General features: G+C 42.9%; 1 protein-coding gene across 5 annotated transcripts in view; it reads right to left on the reverse strand.

Moving 5' to 3' along the window:
• Nucleotides 1-19779, reverse strand: part of ADGRD1 (adhesion G protein-coupled receptor D1) — a 327867-nt gene that overhangs the window by 113587 nt on the left and 194501 nt on the right. For all 5 annotated transcript variants that reach the window (XM_006120531.4, XM_075898421.1, XM_075898422.1 and 2 more), the window contains one exon: nucleotides 979-1082. In XM_006120531.4, coding sequence (XP_006120593.2) covers nucleotides 979-1082 — 104 coding nt within the window. The remainder of the gene's footprint in view (nucleotides 1-978; nucleotides 1083-19779) is intronic.

Raw genomic sequence — 19779 nt, forward strand, 5'->3', positions numbered from 1 at the left:
CATGCAGAAATAGGCAGCAGCAAGCAATGAAGTATTTTTACTAAATTAAAAGTAAGAAAACATTGTAACCTAAAAATAAAAAAACTCTTCCCAGGTTGGTGTGAAAGTCATCCTAATGCAGAGGGGCCAGCACACATCCTATGCAGCATTTCAACCCCCCCTTTAAACCTGAGCATGAAATCCAGGCCAGAAGCACCAGAAGATGGGGTGGGGATACACCCTCCACTTTTTACAAGCTGTGAGGGCAAGCAACAGGGAGGAGGGAGCAGAGAGGAATGAGCTGGAGGCAGGGTCTTGAATGGGATATCAGGAAAGAGGCAGCAGAAAGAAGGGGCAGCATAAGGGGTGGGGCCATGATTCAGGTACCACTGTGCCTCCTCACCCATAGGGAGCTTCCACCACTCCTGATCCCTTTGAAGACAACTGGGAAACTCAAATTGACCTCAGAATGTAGCGTTCCAGCTTGCTAGCTCTAGTGGTGGTGGCTTTGCCACAGCATTCTTTTCTTTCTGGGCTTTTAGTGGACACTGTAAAACCCCTTCCCCAAATGTCTGCAGCACAGCAGGACAGGAGACAAGAAGGAGTATCATGTCATAACACAATATACTGTTTTTCTTCAGAGGATCATAAAGGAAATTAGACATCCGAACCCTGTAGTCCTTGCTCATGCAAAACAGCCATTGATCTCAGGATCATCCCTGATACCAGCTTCAAACCCTCTTTTCAAATTCTAAAACCAGAGCAAAACTGGTACATATATATTACAAGGATGTAACTTGCTATTTAAAGTCCTTCTCATTCTGGAAAATTAAATAGAGAAACAACCAACTGTTACAAATGTATGTGCAGAATCTAATTAAAGCAGTTTAGGGAATTAACAGTATCCTGTTCAGTGGTCTGAAATGAAAAGGTTTGCATGAAACTACCTAGCTTTCGGGGTGTTATTTGCTCAGCAGGTATATAGTTAAAATTACTCACGACAGTATAGCAAACGTGACCAGAGTGATAGTCAAGCAGAAGATGGACAGTGAGCATCCGATGTGACTGATGGATGACAGCGCCATCTGGTGTTGAATTGTCAGCTGTGCAAAAAGGGAAAACAAAAATGTAATCTACTAATTGATCTACTATGCTAGAGAACCATACATACTGTTGAAGGTCTGCCAGACTCTTATGTGGTAATTCAAATAATGTGGCTTTGTTCTTCCTTAGATGGCAGCTTCACCCAAATGGATACATCACTACATCAGCAATTTCTAGCAAGAGTAATGTATTGAACTATCTGAATCTAAAGTCAAACACCAAGAGCTCTCAGATGTCATTTTGATTCCTTTCTTGTATTTCACAAGACTGTATTTCCTGAAAAGAGGTTAGATTAAATCTACAGTGCTGTGATACAGTCACCCTTGAGATGAGATAACACAACAGAAAATATTTTATCCAGGCTACACAAAGGCAAGGGTTGTTTAGCTTCTATGGTACTCTGCAAACACTCTCCCTCTACAGTAACTTACATCATTGTGTAAATGCTGCCAGTGAGACTTGACAAAGGGAGGTAGCCAGTAAAGCATGGCTGCTTATGAGTGGTTTCTGCTGCAATCTTTTTTATGTACAGCATTTTAGTACCTGCTTAAAAAAAGTCAGATTGACATTAGTGATTTAAATCCTCCATAGAATCACAGTACAAGCAAAAGCATGGGCTACTACAGCAATGTGAACCTTTCACATTACCCTTAACTCTGAGGGTATGTCTACACTACAACACTAATTCGAACTAAGCTAATTCGAACTAGTGCATCTAGACCTAAGAACTAATTTGAATTAGCGTTTTGCTAATTCGAACTAGCATGTCCACATTGAGTGGACCCTGAACCGAAGTTAAGGCTGTCCGGAACCAGTGCCAGCAGGGCATCAGGTTAGGACTTAGAGTGTGGAGCTGCTGCCTCAGGCTAGCCGAGGGCTGTGCTTAAAGGGACCCGACTCCCCCAGGACAGACAGTTTTCAGGATTCCCCGCTTGCTTGTCTACCTCGATGAGGGACAGAAAAGCAGTCCTGTCTTGGAGTGCCCTGAGTGCCCGCACTTGGAACATCATAGCACTCAGCCATCAGCCCAGCTGCACTTGCCACAGGCTGCCATCTGAGGGGGTCAATCGGGGGCTGTCAGGATCCAGGAGGCCCTGCAGGAGAGCTTCCACCCTGAGGAGCCCGCAGAGCCACCCCAGTCCTCCCCATCGGGGGCTTGTGCCCCATTCCTCCCTCACCTCCTTCCACTTACCCTTCCCTAGCCCCCCTTCTTATTGATGTACAAAATAAAGGACACGTGTGTTCAAAAATAGAAACTCTTTTTATTTAACAAAACTGGGAAGGGGAGGGGATTAACCTCTGGGGAGACTGGGAAAAGGAGGTGGGAGGGGGGAAGAGAGAGAGTGGGAGAGGGGAGGGGGAAACATGGGAGGAGGGAGCTGGAAGGGGGAAGTCAGGGGAAGAAGGAGGAGGGGAAGTATCAAACTATGATACGCCATATCTTCAGTACAGTGTACAGACGTGGTCTCCACACCTCAAAAAGATGCTTTGGCCTTGGAAAGGGTTCAGAAAAGGGCAACTAAAATGATTGGGGGTTTGGAACAGGTCCCATATGAAGAGAGGCTAAAGAGACTGGGACTTTTCAGCATAGAAAAGAGGAGACAGAGGAGGGATATGATAGAGGTATATAAAATCATTAGTGGTGTGGAGAGGATGCATAAAGAAAAGTTCTTAATTAGTTCCCATAATAGAAGGACTAGAGGACACCAAATTAAATAATGGGTAGCAGGCTTCAAATTAATAGCAGAAAGTTCTTCTTCACAAAGCAAATAGTCAACCTGTGGAACTCCTTGCCACAGGGGGCTGTGAAGGCTAGAACTATAACAGAGTTTAAAGAGAAGTTAGATAAAGTCATGGAGATTGGGTCCATGGAGTGCTATTAGTCAGGGGGTAGGAATGGTGTCCCTGGCCTCTGTTTGTGGAAGGCTGGAGATGGATGGCATGAGACAAATGGCTTGGACATTGTCTTCAGTCCATTCCCTCTGGGGTAGCTGGTGTTGGCCGTTGTCGGCAGACAGGCTACTGGGCTAGATGGACCTTTGGTCTGACCCAGTATGGACGTTCTTATGTTCTAAGCTCAGGGCTCAGGGTCGGGGGACTCACTGGACTAACTTGATTTTCATGCAAACCTGCTCCTGGGTTTGCATGTGGCCTTTGGTGGCCAGGCTGGCAGCTATTCTGCCCTAGACAGCCACTTTCCTGTGCCTAGTGCGGAGATTGTGGACGTTGGAAGCCTCCCCCCCAAATCTGGATGAAGTCCACGATGTCCGCACTAGACCAGGCGGGCGCCCGCCTCTTGCAGCCTCAGGCAGACTCCTGGGAGCCGTCAGCCTGGTCCTGGGAAGAGGCGGAGGGCTGGGTGGCAGTGGGTGGCTGGCTCATGCCGTGCCAGGTACAGGGTCTGCTGGCTGGGTGCTGGCAGGCTTGCAACTGGCACGGGCACCATAGCCAGACCGTGGCCCTTTAAGGGCACTGGGGCCAAGACGGGGGCAGAAGAGTTCCCCTGGCTTGGCCCAGAGTGGCCACCTGGGAAAGCTGGGAAGGGCTAGCCTCCAACTAGTTCGAATTAAGTAGCTACACAGCCCTTAAGTCGAACTACTTAATTCGAACTATGCATTAGTCCTTGTAGAATGAGGTTTACCTAGTTCGAATTAAGTGCTCCGCTAGTTCGAATTAAGTTCGAACTAGTGGTTTCTATGTGTAGCACATATGAAAGTTAATTTGAACTAATGGCTATTAATTCGAATTAACTTTGTAGTGTAGACATACCCTGACATAGGTAGACCTTCTGGTTAGGAATACAGAAGGAAATCAGTTTTCATAAGCATTGAATCCTTGGCCTTCCCGTGTCAATCCGTGTGATCATTAAGATGATGCATTTTGTGACATGGATATTCTCCAGTTTTTCGGGGCAGGATCTCTGGTTATGATACACCATGGAACGTATAGAGGTACAGCTGAACTGTGGCAACTGCACCACTATAAGGTCTCCTGTGTAGCTGGTCTATATCGGCAGGAGAGAGACATTTCCCACTGGCATAATTAACCTATCCCCAATGAGCGGCAGTGCTCCTCCCATAGTGCTGTCCACACCAGTGCTTTTGTCAGTGAAACTTATACAGGTCAATGGATTTTTTTTCCACATCCTTGATCCTTGCCAACAAAAGTGCTAGCATAGAACAAAGTCTCTGCTTCTGCTGTTCATCATAAATTATTCAGGATCGGTGTTTTCATTATCCATGTAAAGTCCTGAGTTTGGGGAAAATGTGACAAGAAAAGCCACATCTAGTCAAGGGAATCAGGCAATATTAACATAGAATAAGGGAGGGTTGGAGGGAAACAGTTTTCCCATACTGCATGTATTAATTTTTTCCCCATCCTAAATCAGATAAGTCATCAACACAAAAAAAATTCATAAATCAAACCCCCTACCTCCAAAAAAATCTAGATCAGGTCAAACAAAACGGTTTGTTTACATAATTCAAAACATTGCATTTAAATTATGGCCCTTTTTAAAAACTAACACAGCAACTAATTTATATTTTTTTTAAAAAAAAGATGCTTCAAATAAAGAATGGAATTTATCAATTGATAAATGTAAAAATGGGGATGTTTTGATAATCTTGTCATTTTTTTCCCATAATACTTTCAAGGTGGGATATCTGTCAAAACCAGTCCTTTGCCATGAAGGGTTTTAATTTCAACAAATTAGCATTTTCCAACAAAAAAACATTTTGACCAAAAAAAATTTCTCAACATCTTTAATAATGAGCTTTCCATTAAAAGTACTTTTATAAGGCGGGATAAAATTCCATACTTTTAGGCAGAAGCAAGAGTTCATTCTAAATAGAGTAAATAAGGATGTATTTTTGTAGATATACATTTTTGTACTGTAATTAATCCAAGAACTGTGCCAATTTGCGGGCAGTGATTTTTATAGTGGCCTGGATTTCACCCTTGAGAAAAGGTTGTGAAACATTCAAAGATGGACTAACACAGCTGCATCTCTATCACTATTAATAAAAGACCAAGGACAGGGTAGGCCCACTGCTTAGTGAGGAGGGAGAAGCAGTAACAGGGAACTTGGAAATGGCGGAGATGCTCAATGATTTCTTTGTTTCAGTCTTCACCGAGAAGTCTGGAGGTGTGCCTAACGTAGTGAATACAAGCAGAGAGAGGGTAAGTTTAGAAGATAGGATACACAAAGAACAAGTTAAAAATCACTTAGGAAAGTTAGATGTAGGCAAGTCACCAGGTCCTGATGAAATGCATCCCAGGATACTCAAGGAGCTGATAGAGGAGGTATCTGAGCCTTTAGCTATGATCTTTGAAAAATCATGGCAGACGGGAGATTCCAGAAGACTGGAAAAGGGCAAATATTGTGCCCATCTATAAAAAGGGGAATAAGAACAACCCAGGAAACTACAGACCGGTCAGTTTAATGTCTGTCCCAGGGAAGATAATGGAGCAGGTAATTAAGGAAATCGTATGCAAACATTTGGAAGGTAATAAAGTGATAGGGAATAGCCAGCATGGGTTTGTGAAGAACAAGTCATGCCAAACTAATCTGATAGCTTTCTTTGATAAGATAACGAGCCTTGTGGATAAGGGAGAAGCGGTGGATGTCATATACCTAGACTTTAGTAAGGCATTTGATATGGTCTCGCATGATATTCTTATTGATAAACTAGGCAAATATAACTTAGATAGGGCCACGATAAGGTGGGTGCATAATTGGCTGGATAACCGTAGTCAGAGAGTTGTTGTTAACGGTTCTAAATCCTGCTGGAAAGGGATAACAAGTGGAGTTCCTCAAGGGTCTGTTTTGGGACCCGTACTGTTCAATATCTTCATCAATGATGTAGATATTGGGATAGAGAGTACGCTTATTAAGTTTGCAGATGATACCAAACTGGGTGGGGCTGCAACTTCTTTGGAGGATAGGGACATAATTCAAAATGACCTTAGCAAGTTAGAGAAATGGTCAGAGGTAAACAGGATGAGGTTTAATAAAGAGAAATGCAAAGTGCTCCACTTAGGAAGGAACAATCAGTTCCATACATACAAAATGGGAAGCGACTGTCTACGAAGGAGCATGGCGGAAAGGGATCTAGGGGTCATAGTGGACCACAAGTTGAATATGAGTCAACAGTGTGATGCTGTTGCAAAAAAAGCAAATATGATTCTAGGTTGTATCAACAGGTGTGTTGTAAGCAAAACTCGTGAAGTCATTCTGCCGCTCTACTCTGCACTAGTTAGGCCTCAGCTGGAGTACTGTGTCCAGTTCTGGGCGCCACATTTCAAGAAAGATGTGGAGAAATTGGAAAGGGTACAGAGAAGAGCTACAAGAATGATTAAAGGTTTAGAGAACATGACCTATGAAGCCAGGCTTCATGAACTGGGCGTGTTTAGTTTGGAAAAAAGAAGATTAAGGGGGGACATGATAGAGGTTTTCAAATATCTAAAAGGGTGTCACAAGGAGGAAGGAGGAAATTTGTTCCTCTTGGTTTCTGAGGACAGGACAAGGAGTAATGGGCTTAAAGTGCAGCAGGGGAGGTTTAGATTGGACATTAGGAAAAAATTCCTAACTGTCAGGGTGGTCAAATATTGGAATAAATTGCCAAGGGAGGTGGTGGAATCTCCCTCTCTGGAGATATTTAAGAACAGGTTGGATAGACATCTGTCAGGGATGGTGTAGACGGAGCTTGGTCCTGCCTTGAGGGCGGGGGGCTGGACTCGATGACCTCTTGAGGTCCCTTCCAGTCCTATTATTCTATGATTCTATGAAAATGGGAATGGACTAACTGACCTCTGGAGATCCTTTCCAGCCCTATATTTCTATCATTCTAAAATGTGACAGAAAGTACCTTTCACCTCTTCATCATCACTTCAAATACAGCTAAAGTCAACAATGGCTGAAATTTGTTCCAAACTTAGTTTGCAGATATAAATACAGTTCTCAACAGACACATGACAGATCCCAGGAACCACCAACATACATGGCACTAACTGTCAATCATGTTTGGGATCCCTTCAGACTGTCCAAAGACTGAAAGGACTGCAGAATTATGAGGTGAGAGCCAGGGCACATTACAATACTCTTACCTATGCTGTGCATTCGGACAGATTTCAGTTAAGCATGCATAGCAGTATACAAAGTTGTTGCCATCCATTTACAATTACAAATTGTAGTGTAGCTTTTGCTCTTATTACAATGGATTGGTGGCTCTGTGTAAATCGATGTCTTCCTGTTTTTAATATTTAGTGAGAGTTCATAGACTCATAGATTTAAGGTCAGAAGGGACCATTATGATCATCTAGTCTGATCCCCTGCACAATGCAGGTGACAGACTCTCACCCACCCTCTCCTAGAATAATCCTCTCACCTATATCTCAGATATTGAAGCCATCAAATAGTTTGAAGACCCCAAGATGCAGAGAATCCTCCAGCTGTGACCTGTACCCCATGCTATAGAGGAAGGCGAAAAACCTCCAGGGCCTCTGCTAATCTACCGTTAAGGAAAATTCCTTCCTGACCCCAAATATGGCGATCAGCTAAACCCTGAGCATGTGGGCAAGACTCACCAGCCAGACACCCAGAAAGTTCTCTACAGTAACTCCTATTATCCCTCCATTGACCTATTTACCACTGATAATGAATGGTCAATTAGTTACCAAGATCATGTTATCTCATCAAACCATCCCCATCATAAACCCATCTAGTTTAATCTTGAAGCCAGATAGATCTTTTGCCCCCACTACTTCCCTTGGAAGGCCGTTCCAGAACCTCACTCCTCTAATGGTTAGAAACCTTCGTCTAATCTCAAGTCTAAACTTCCTACTAGCCAACTTATATCCATTTTTTTCTTCTGTCCACATTCATATTAAGCTTAAATAATTCCTCTCCCTCCCTGGTATTTATCCCTCTAATATATTTGAAGAGTGCAATCATGTCCCCTCTTAGCGTTCTTTTGGTTAAGGTAAACAAGCCAAACTCCTTGAGTCTCCTTTCATAAGACAGGTTTTCCATTCCTCGATCATCCTAGTGGCCCTTCTTTGTACCTGTTCCAGTTTGAATTCATCCTTCTTAAACATGGGAGACCAGAACTGCACACAGTATTCCAAATGGGGTCTCACCAATGCCTTATTTAATGGCACTAACACCTCCTTATCCCTACTGGAAATACCTCGCCTAATACATCCCAAGACCATATTGGTCTTTTTTACGGCCATGTCACAATGGCGGCTCATAGTCATCCTATAATCAACCAGGACTCCAAGGTCCTTCTCCTCCTCCATTACTTCCAACTGATGTGTCCCCAGCTTATAACAAAAATTCTTGTTATTAATCCCTAAATGCATAACCTTACACTTCTCACTATTAAATTTCATCCTATTGCTATCACTCCAATTTACAGGGTAATCCAGATCTTTCTGTATGACATCCCTATCCTTTTCTGAATTGGCAATACCTCCCAACTTTGTGTCATCCGCAAATTTTATCAGGACACTTCCACTTTTGGTGCCAAGGTCAGCAATAAAAAGATTAAATAAAATTGGCCCCAAAACTGATCCCTGAGGAACTCTGCTAGTAACCTTCCTCCAACCTGACAGTTCACCTTTCAGTATGACCCGCTGTAGTCTCCCCTTTAACCAGTTGCTTATCCACCTCTCAACTTTCATATTAATCCCTATCATTTCCAATTTAACCAATAATTCCCCATGTGGTACTGTATCAAATGCCTTACTAAAGTCGAGGTAGATTAGATCCACTGCATTTCCTTTATCTAAAAAATCTGTTACTTTCTCAAAAAAGGCGATCAGGTTGGTTTGGCACGATCTACCTTTTGTAAAACCATGTTGTAATTTGTCCCAATTGCCATTAGCCTCAATGTCTCTAACTACTTTCTCCTTCAAAATTTTTTCCAAGATCTTGCATACTACAGATGTCAAACTAACAGGCCTATAGTTACCTAGGTCACTTTTCTTCCCTTTCTTAAAAATCGGAACTATATTAGCAATTCTCCAGTCAAATGTTACAACCCCCAAGTTTAGAGATTTATTAAAAAATTTTGCTAATGGACTTGCAATTTCATGTGCCAGTTCCTTTAATATTCTTGGATGAAGATTATCTGGGCCCCCCGATTTACTCCCATTAAGCTGTTCAAGTTTGGCTTTTATCTCGGATATGGTAATATCTACCTCCATATCCTTAGTCCCATTTGTTATGTTACCATTATCCCTAAGCTCTTCATTAGCCTCATTAAAAACTGAAGCAAAGTATTTGTTTAGATATTGGGCCATTCCTAGATTATTCTTAACCTCCACTCCATCCTTAGTAATTAGCGGTCCTACCTCTTCTTTTTTTGTTTTTTTTCCCCCTATTTATATGGCTATGAAAGCTTTTACTGTTGGTTTTAATTCCCTTTGCAAGGTCCAACTCTACCTAACTTTTAGCCTCTCTCACTTTGTCCCTACATGCTCTAACCTCAATAAGGTAGCTTTCTTTACTGATCCCTCCCATCTTCCACTCTTTATATGCTTTTTTCTTTTTCTTAATCACCTCTCTGAGATGCTTGCTCATCCAGCTTGGTCTAACACACCTGCCTATACATTTTTCCCTTTTCTTGGGATACAGGCTTCTGACAGCTTCTGCAACTTTAATTTAAAATAATCCCAGGCCTCCTCCACCTCAAGATCCATAATTTCTTTAGTCCAATCAACTTCCCTAACTATTTCCTTAATTTATTAAAGTTAGCCCTTTTGAAATCAAAAACCCTAGTCTCAGACTAGGAAATGGAAGGATATTTTTGTTTATCCTTCCATTTAATTTGAACTGAATTAGCTCATGATCACTTGAGCCAAGGTTGTCCCTTACAACCATTTCATCTATGAGGTCCTCGCTACTCACCAAAACCAAATCTAAAATAGCATCCCCCCTTGTTGGTTCAGCAACAACTACTTGATGAAGGAATACATCAGCTATCACATCTAGGAAAATCTGAGCCCTATTATTGTTATTACTAGCACTTGTTCTCCAGTCTATATCTGGAAAGTTGAAATTTCCCATGATTACGCAGTTTCCATGAGTATTTACTTCATTAAAAACATTAAAGAGGTCTCTATCCATATCCAAATTGGATCCTGGTGGTCTGGAACACACCCCAAGCACTATCCCAGGGGAGGATCTGATAGTTTTCTTCCCCAATGTGATTTTTACCCAAACAGACTCTGTCTTCTCCATTCCATCACTTTTTATTTCTTTACAATCTACCTCATCTTTGATATACAATGCGACTCCACAACTTTTACCCTTATTTCTGTCTTTCCTAAACAGTACAAACCCTTCAATACCAGTACTCCAGTCATGCCTAGTATTCCACCGTGTTTCTGTTATTCCTATAATATCTGGTTTCACTTCCTGGACCAATAGCTCCAGTTCCTCCATTTTGTTACATGGGCTCCTTGCATTGGTGTACAAACATCTTAATTTTTGCCGTTTGGCCTCACTCACATTCTTTACCCCATTTGGCACGGACATTGTACCTCCAATATGACCTATTAGACCAGTATCTACCCTATCCTTCCTCATGTACATTCTCCTACCCCCAGCTATATCCTTTCTTACTTCGTTTTCCTCCCTCTCAGTGTTAAAATCTGGTGTAGAGATTACCTGAACATCTCCCAACTGTCTCCCCCAATTCCTAGTTTAAAGCTCTCTTAATCAGTTGAGCCAGCCTCCATCCTAGAAGTCTATTTTTCTCCCTACTTAGGTGAATTCCATCCCGAGAGAATAGTCCTCTGTCCATAAATGCCTCCCAGTGACCATACAGCCCAAAGCCCTCCTTATAGCACCACTGCCTAAGCCATCTATTGATCATCATAATCCTGTCACATCTTAGTTGCCCTTCTCTAGGAACAGGTAGAATCCCACTAAAGATTACCTGAGCCTCAATTTCCTTGAGCGTCCTCCCCAGCCTAGCATAGTCTCCCTTAATTAATTCCAGCGAGAATCTAGCCGTATCATTTGTTCCTACATGAAGGATGATCAATGGATTCCTTCCTGCTCCCTTAATAATCCTCTTCAACCTCAGTTCTACATCCCGTATCTTAGCACCTGTCAGACAGCACACCCGTCTATTCTCTGGATCAGCTCTGGTTACAGGCCTATCTTTCTCAATAAGGAGTCCCCAATCATGTAGACTTGCTTTTTCCTAGTGACAGTGCGATTCTCTGGTCTATCTCTTGCTTCCTCTGGCTGCAAGCCCTTGCCATTCCTGTTTTCCCTTGTAATCCTCTTTAACCCATACTGTATCCTCCTGATGCTCATTATTGGTGTTGGCTCAGTATTACTGTATCCTCCTGATGCTCCATTAACTCTTCTCCTTTATCTATGGTACTAGCCACTCTTCTCTTCTTCCTTACCCTTCCATCTTCATTATCTACCTGCTGTACCCCTTCTTCATTCTCCAACTCCACATACCTGTTCTTGAGCTCTATTTTTCCTTCACTGACCCATCTTTTCCTCTGCCTGGTTCTCTGAGTCACATGCTTCCACTGTCCATTTTCTTTGCCCAGCAGTCCCCCCTCTGAGGCCTGTGATCCTGCTTCCATCTGCATATCTAAGCTTTCCCCTTCAGCCACATCATGCCTTCACTCCATCATCTGCTCAAACCCCCTTCTAAACTCAACCAGAGTTTCCACCTGCATCTCCAGTCCTCGGATCTTTTCTTCCATCAGCTCTATCAGGTGGCACTTCATGCAAACAAAACTCCTTTCAGGTAACCCCTACAGAATTATGTACATACCGCAGTTACCACATCCAATCATCCTTCTTGTGTTCTCTACTATTTGGGCCATGGCCACTACTTTCTCACCAAGATCCTATTAGTCGGGTGAACACAAAAACAAAACAAAACACCCCTTCCACAACAAGAACAAACCCTAAACAAGTCCCACAATCCAAACTCACCCAACAGAACTCCCACTCAAACTCCCCTGTTTACAGCTCTGTTTGCTGGCTCCTGTGCCGCTGCAGCTATTTATGCTGCTGCCTGACTAGAAGGCTACCTTTATAGGACCCCTAATCAGTGAATCCCCGCTCCCTAATCAGGGCTCAGCTTCCCTCCCAGCACACTGCCCCTACAAGCCTCTACACATACAAACAATACAAATCCAAATCCAAATGCAAACTTCTCCTCCAACAGAACTCCCACTCAAACTCCCTTGTTTACAGCTCTGTTTGCTGGCTCCTGTGCTGCATGGTTTTTAAAAATCATTATCTGTGGTTGGGTGAGGAGCAGGGCATAAACTACTACAAACAAAAAGAAGTGAGGCACAATTTTAATAAGTTTGCAAACCACTGCCCTAGATTCTCTCTCAGGGCAGTGGGCATTGTCCAAGACTTTCTGTTCAATACCCCTTTCTGAATTCCTTGTTTTGAGCTTTAATCTGTACTCCTCTATCTTTTTTCTCATTCTTTGTCCCCTGTAATTAGCTGATCCCCATGTTTTCTTTGGACCTTTCCCCAAATCCTGAATGGTTTTGTACATGGGGACCAAAAAGCCCGGAATTCTTCACAAGCATTAATTAAAACATTTTCTTTTAAATATTTTATTATATTTCTTATAAATATTTCTGAAAGTTTGTTTGTCTGTCTCAAAAGATCTCCTAAACAGTAAGAGCTAGAAACACCAAATTTTGCATGGATACTACTCATTTCCTACCTTAAATAACTGGATTGGTTATATCTCAAAATCAGTTCCCCCGGTTTCCCCAGAGCCCTATGGGCCCACTGATAATTCCGAAAGATCTCCAAAATGGAAGATCTCCAAAATGGTAAGAGCTAGAAACACCAAATTTTGCACAGATACTACTGATTTCCTAACTTAAATCACTGGACTGGTTATATCTCAAAATCGGTTCCCCCAGATCCCCAACTGGACCCAATGATAATTAGCTCTTAGTAGCGCCTGATCATAGGCAGTTGCTGGACTCTTCTATTAAGCATGTCACATAAACTACAACTATGAAATCCTAGAGGATAAAGCATGTGGGCACTTGCAGCACCATCAAGAGAGAAAGCCCATGGGGGAGAGGAGGCTGCAGTGGGGCAGAGAATCAGCAATCTTCCCTATACTAGGGCACCAGCAGGTCTCCAGGACAGACCCAAATGTGGCTGATGCTGGCTGGGATCTAGCCTTGCTAACTGTAGCTGGGAGAAGCCTCCAGCTATCACAGTCTCTCAACATCTTCATGCAGACGGGCTCCAACTGACCCCTTCTGGAAATTAAAGTTGCTTCCCTCCCCCCACATCCAAATGAACCATCCCACCACTCTCCCTCCTTTGGGCTGCCTGCATTCTCCTGGCAGGGCTATGTGCATTATCAGCAAGTGCCACGGGCATTATGCACTTTGCAGGATTCAGCTTACAGTACAAAGGGGAGATGGATAGGAGGACCGTGGTTTTGAGCACTGTGGAGCCTGAGGAGGACATGGTACACTCAGAACAGCCTATTCTCATTAGAACAGGTACGTTCAGGTGCTGCGTGTTCTGATCATCTAGATATCACTAATTGCACTTGGTGTGAAGGTGTTTTGCTTTGTCCAATCAATGCAACCGGTCCAGCTGCTGCTAGGAAGTCCATTCAGGTTGCCCCATGGAGTGTGCACTGAAGGCACTCAGGGAGTGGCTACTTGGGGAGCAGTGATTTCCTGCTGCTGCAGAGCCCAGGAAACATCCCCTCCATTTCTCGGGGCTTCTGGCAAGGAGGCTGCAGGCATTGGTTTGCATAGTCTTTAAGATGGGCCTTCCTGATTTGTGGGATTAAGAAAAGAGACCCTATGGGATTTGTCATTTTGTAAGCACATCACTAGCTATGTTAATTTCTTAAAGTAATATATAAGAGAAAAGTATTTCCAATAAAATATGCGATGTTATTGTAATTGACGTAGTTCATTCATCACACCTTTTACTATATTTTCCCTGGGCAACACTGGGTATTTCTGCTACCCAGTAGCAGAGGGAGGGAAGATAAAATATTGGGGGGGAGGGAAGATAAAATATTTCTCTCTTTAGAAACAAAGTACCAAAGAGATGAATTTCCAAACCTTAATGAACTTGTGTTGTGTTTTGTCAGCTTTGATCCTGAAGACATCTGTAATACTACAGACTACATCTGACAGTTTTACAAGTATAGCCACCAAAAGTAATGGCATTTGCTGATTTGTTAAACTATTTTGTCCTTTCTGTTTCCAAGTATCAATGTGTTTTTTGTAAGACAAATTCCTGACTTTAAAAAGGGCTGAAAACACCAGTGATTTTAAAAATCCCAAGAAAAGATCACCAAGCACAAAATAATCCATAGAGAATGTAACCCAAAGCTAAGGTTTGCATTTTACAAAAGTATTTACTGGTATGAAATACATCCTATGTGTTCCCTTGTATGATACCTCTTCTCCCTCATCGTAATTAAGGGACAGATCCCAGCACCGGCTCCTGCTCCTCACCTTTGCTGCCTCCGATACAGAGACAGCAAGAGGAGGAAGCGACTAGTCTATTCAACTACCCAATAAAAGCCTATGCTTATTAAGCAGTCATCTAGTCGACTAATCACTTACATCCCTAGCTGTCTGGAGGTGAGGACTGGAGTATTTCCCAAGGTCTGTGAAAGTGAGGGATTATTTTCCAAGTTAGGTTATAGATTGTCAATGATGCACTGGAGGGGTTTAAGATGGGGAATATTTCAGAGACATTGCAATGCTGGTCCTGGCTGATGAAGTGGAAGTTTCAAATTGCCTCCAGAGAGGCTGCTAAAACTGAATTTCAATCTAGAGGGGCCTTTATTTACACAGCAACAAAATATCACCAATACTAATACAAATCACTGATTTCCTATAACTTGTCAGAACACTTTGCTTAGGGACCTTGCATTAGGGTTTTCAAATTAACATCCAGAGCTTACTTTATAAGGCTCACTTCAGAAATGGGCCTGCTGAAACCATAAGTATTTCTCTCACATGCACAATATGAACATTGTGGGGAGAATTTGTTGGGAGGACTAGGCACTTAACTCACAGGCATTGTACATTTTTTACTTAAAGAAGAAAATGTTTTCCAAATAAAAACAGCACAGATTCTCTTTTAATGAAGCCACAATGTACCAGAGACCAAAAGAGTGAAGAAAAGAAGCCACCACAGCTTTTGAGAGGTCACACTATGCAGTAGGACACAGAAGCAGCTGTTGCTGGCAGCCCTACTGTATAATTCATGTTTTCCATAAGCTCGCTGTGTCCTCATGATCAACATAAAATGCTACTAAGGGGATTTGTTGTATTTTAAAAACACATTCTCTTCACACTAGCCCAGCTGCACAGCTACTTATTAAAAAAGTTTTCACTATGCCATGTCAAATCTTAAGTCTCCCAGGGTTTCTGCCAAGTTATAAATTAACATTTTTAAGAGACTTTGTAGATGTCATCAAACAGTAGGTACTCTGCTCATTAAAATTTTCACACTGCGAGGTTTTAGTTTAAATGAAGCTGTAAGGAAGAGCACTAGGGAGGTTGGAGCCAAATTGCAAAGAAATACCAGTACCAGATGATTATAGTGTTTGGAGAGCAGTGAGGTGGGTATTTATAAGTTCATCTTTGCAAGTCGGGTATATAAAGCATGTACTGTTTTGCATCTTTCTTTGTTCTCATTTTTTCTCTCAGGCCTTACATGTTTTCAGCCAGTCTGGTCTTAATAATAAACGTAGCAGAATATTTACAGCAATATTAACCTTTGTTAAACTGTAGGAGCTACTTTTGCCCACAGACCTGGAAGGTCTATAGCTGATCGCTGCTTTTCTTTCTGCTTCTAGCAGAATACACTTGATACCTCTTCTCCTTCATCGTAATTAAGGGCCAGATCCAGGAAGTCTATGAGAAAAGCCCACAAGGAGAAGAAAAGTCAGTGAGGGACCATTCGGTTGGGGAAAGAAGGGCTGTGTCTTTCACAAAACTCAGGATGAGTTTTCAGAGGAGGATAATGGAATTGGATACTGCAACCCCGGTAACATTCAGTAGCAATCTGTATGCTTAACTCCCTTCAGTGCCTTTAAAAATCCCAGTTTTAGGCCCTAATTCAAGACAGTCCACCCTCTTCAAGACAGCATTTGCTCTAAACTATCCACACTCAAAGATCCTTATTACATCATTCCTTCTCTGGCAGTATGGCTCCATTGGAACTCTGAGGCCACAGTATTCTCTTTCATAGTGTAGAGGTGAGACAGGCGCACATGGAAAAGTTAATGCAATGGAGTGATACAAAGCAGCCTTACAGGAACCCAGAATCCGGCCCCGGTCTGTTAAGTCCCAGTCTCCTAATTTACCTACTTATGGGGAGATAAAAGACAGAAGTCTGAAACTTAGTACGATCAGGATAGCTGAGACCATACATCAAAACTGTAAAATGTTTAGGGGCAAGGATTATCTTTCTGGTTTGTATTTGCCCAGAGCCTTGCGCAAAAGGGTCCTGGTCCATGTCCATGAACAAAGTTCTCCCATGCAGGGGGTCAATTCAGGAACATGGAGTATCACCTCCACCTGCCAGCCAAAGGGGCATCATAGAATATTAGAACAGGAAGGGACCTTGGGAGGTCATCGAGTGCAGTCCCCTGCCCTCATGGCAGGTCCAAATACTGTCTAGACCATCCCTGATAGACATTTATCTACTCTTAAATATCTCCATAGATGGGGATTCCACAACCACCCTAGGCAATTTATTCCAGTGTTTGACTACCCTGACAGTTAGGAACTTTTTCCTAATGTCCAACCTAAACCTCCCTTGCTGCAGTTTAAGCCCATTGCTACTTGTTCTATCCTCAGAGGCCAAGAAGAACAAGTTTCTCCCTCCTCCTTATGACACCCTTTTAGATACCTGAAAACCGCTTTCATGCCCCCCCTCAATCTTCTCCTTTCAAAACTAAACAAGCCCACTTCTTTCAGTTTTCCTTTATAGATCCTGTTCTCTAGACCTTTAATCATTCTTGTTGCTCTTCTCTGAACCTTCTCCAATTTCTCCACATCTTTCTTGTAATGTGGTACCCAGAACTGGACAAAATACTCCAACTGAGGCCTAATCAGCACAGAGTAGAGCCAAAGAATGACTTCTCATGTCTTGCTCACAAGACACCTATTAATGCATCCTAGAATCATGTTGGCTTTTTTTGCAACAGTGTCACACTGTTGACTCATATTTAGCATCTCTCCCTGGCTGCAGTTGCTCCTTGCTGGGGACAAAGGAACGGTGTCTCTCCCCTGGGCATGGGAGCCAACTTGGAGCTGCCCCAGAACTGCCACTTCTAGAGGAAAGCTGCCCCTTACATGGTCCCCAACTCCAACTAAATCATCCCAGCCAGGGCTTTGTCAAGCCGGGACATAAAAACCTCTAGGGATGGAGATTCCACCACCTCCCTAGGTAACCCATTCCAGTGCTTCGCCACCCTCCTAGTGAAACAGTTTTTCCTAAAATCCAACCTAGACGTTCCCCACTGTAACTTGAGACCATTGCTTCTTGTTCTGCCATTCGTCACTACTGAGAACAGCCTCTCTCCATCCTCTCTGGAACCTCTCTTCAGGAAGTTGAAGGGTGCTATTCACCCCCTCCCTATCCCTGCTCACTTTACTCTTCTGCAAACAAAATAAGCCCAAATCCCTCAGCCTCTCCTCATAGGTCATGTGCTCCAGTCCCCTAATCAACCTCTCCAAAGCGTCCACATCCTTTCTGTAATGGGGGGCCCAAAACTGGACACAATACTCCAGATGTGGTCTCACCAAAGCCGAATAAAGAGGAATAATCACTTCTCTAGATCTGCTGGCAATGCTCCTCCTAATGCAACCTAATATTCCATTAGCCTTCTTGGCTACAAGGGCACACTGTTGACTCATATGCAGCTTTCCATCCACTGTAATCCCCAGGTCCTTTAATAGAACAAGTGCCCCACTGGCTGAGCTAAACCAATAGTGAAGCAGTGACAGTTGATCCTTGATCAGTAATTCCACAGGATCTGCTTAACTAATCATTTCAGGACATGAGTCTTTGTAGTGGCACACTCCTGCTTTGTCATTTATGCCTACACCTGTGAGTGCACACCCAGATGCAGAAAGATGCCATAATCATATGCTCTCACACTGCCTTTTACAACAACAAATGCATTGTAGTTTGAAGGGCAGATTCTGTCCTATGGCTTCTATTACAAATAGCACAGAAGATACCACTTTGGGGATCAGGATAATGGTACCTTTTAGGTCATTTTTGAGGCCTCTGGATTGTCAACTGCTCCCGAGACCAAATCAGTACCTGGTATAATTTATAGAAGCTCCCAAAACTGTTCTAATTTATGGCAGCCTGCCTGACTGTTTATGGAATGCATTGCAGCCCAGAGCTCCTATGGTATTTTACGGCGCTGATCCAGGCATGCCACATGCAACAGAACTTATGGGGGAGAGCAGTGGGAAGCAGTATTCCATCACAGGCTGTCTCCATACTGCTCCTGCACCAGGTGAATTTTCAGCTCAGCCTTGCTGCTTATTCATTGTTTCTCTACACCAATTCATATAAGGACCAAAGGGAGTAGAATCTCTTGCTTAGTGTCTTTTATGAGATTTAATACACAGTAATTCAGAATCAAAGTGCAGTGTTACAAAATTTTTTTGGGACGGACTTAGTCCCCAAGAAGAACAACAGTTCAGATGAAATAGTGCACTCATTTGAATCATCTCATCCATCCTTATTGTGGGAGATGCCCATGTTTGTGTGCTAAGTATGTGGATTAAAATGGCATTTTAAAGTCAGTATTCTTAAACAGTATAGTTCTTTTAGGTTTTTCTACCCTTCCAAAAATTAGAATCAAAACCAGTGAGCTTTCTCATCTGCTGCTTGAAATTCAGTGTTCTCCGACCAATTATTCTGTCATCTAAGTAGGAATGTCTGTATCAGAGACAGCAAGGAGGAGGAAGTGGAAGCCAATGCCCAGGAGGAGCTACCTTAAAAGACGGTTCCCACAACTACAAGATCTGCCTGTCCCTCCACCCCCACTCCGTCCTGCTGCCTCTGAGAGAGAGGCAATGTGGAGGGTGAGGTGGTAGGCTGGAGCCAAAACACATGGGGAGCCTGCTTTAAAGCAAGTTCCCTGCATGTATATGGTCTTATGGATCCTCCTGCAACCCCGTTTTGCTGCATCTTACAGTGGCAATGAGGCAGGGCAGGTAGTAGCCAGTACTGGGGGGAGCTGCCTTAAAAGCCAATTCCCTTCAGAACCAGCTCTGCAATGCCACCTTCCCCCCTCCCCCCACACGCTGCTGCCTCTATTTACAGGGATCTAATAATTTCACATGAAGTACACTTACATTTGATTTCAATACGAGTTCTCATCTGCTTGTAAATTAAACAGATATATTAAGTGCTTTGCCAGATTGAGGTCTAAAATCATGAATTGATGAACTGTGATAAGAAATAATCTATATTCAGTAACTGGCAGGCAAAACCATAGTGGGGTTAGTTATTGTTCACATTTGAGCTGAGATAAACCTGGGAATCTCAGTCATGAACCAGGATCCCGTTGTGCTAGATGCTATACAAATACTGAACAAGAAGCCAGTCCAAAAGCTCACAGTGTAAGTCAAGGGCACTATACAATATAATCCCTCTCT

The sequence above is a fragment of the Pelodiscus sinensis genome, chromosome 15 (assembly GCF_049634645.1).
Source record: "Pelodiscus sinensis isolate JC-2024 chromosome 15, ASM4963464v1, whole genome shotgun sequence".
NCBI classification, from domain to species: Eukaryota; Metazoa; Chordata; order Testudines; family Trionychidae; genus Pelodiscus; species Pelodiscus sinensis.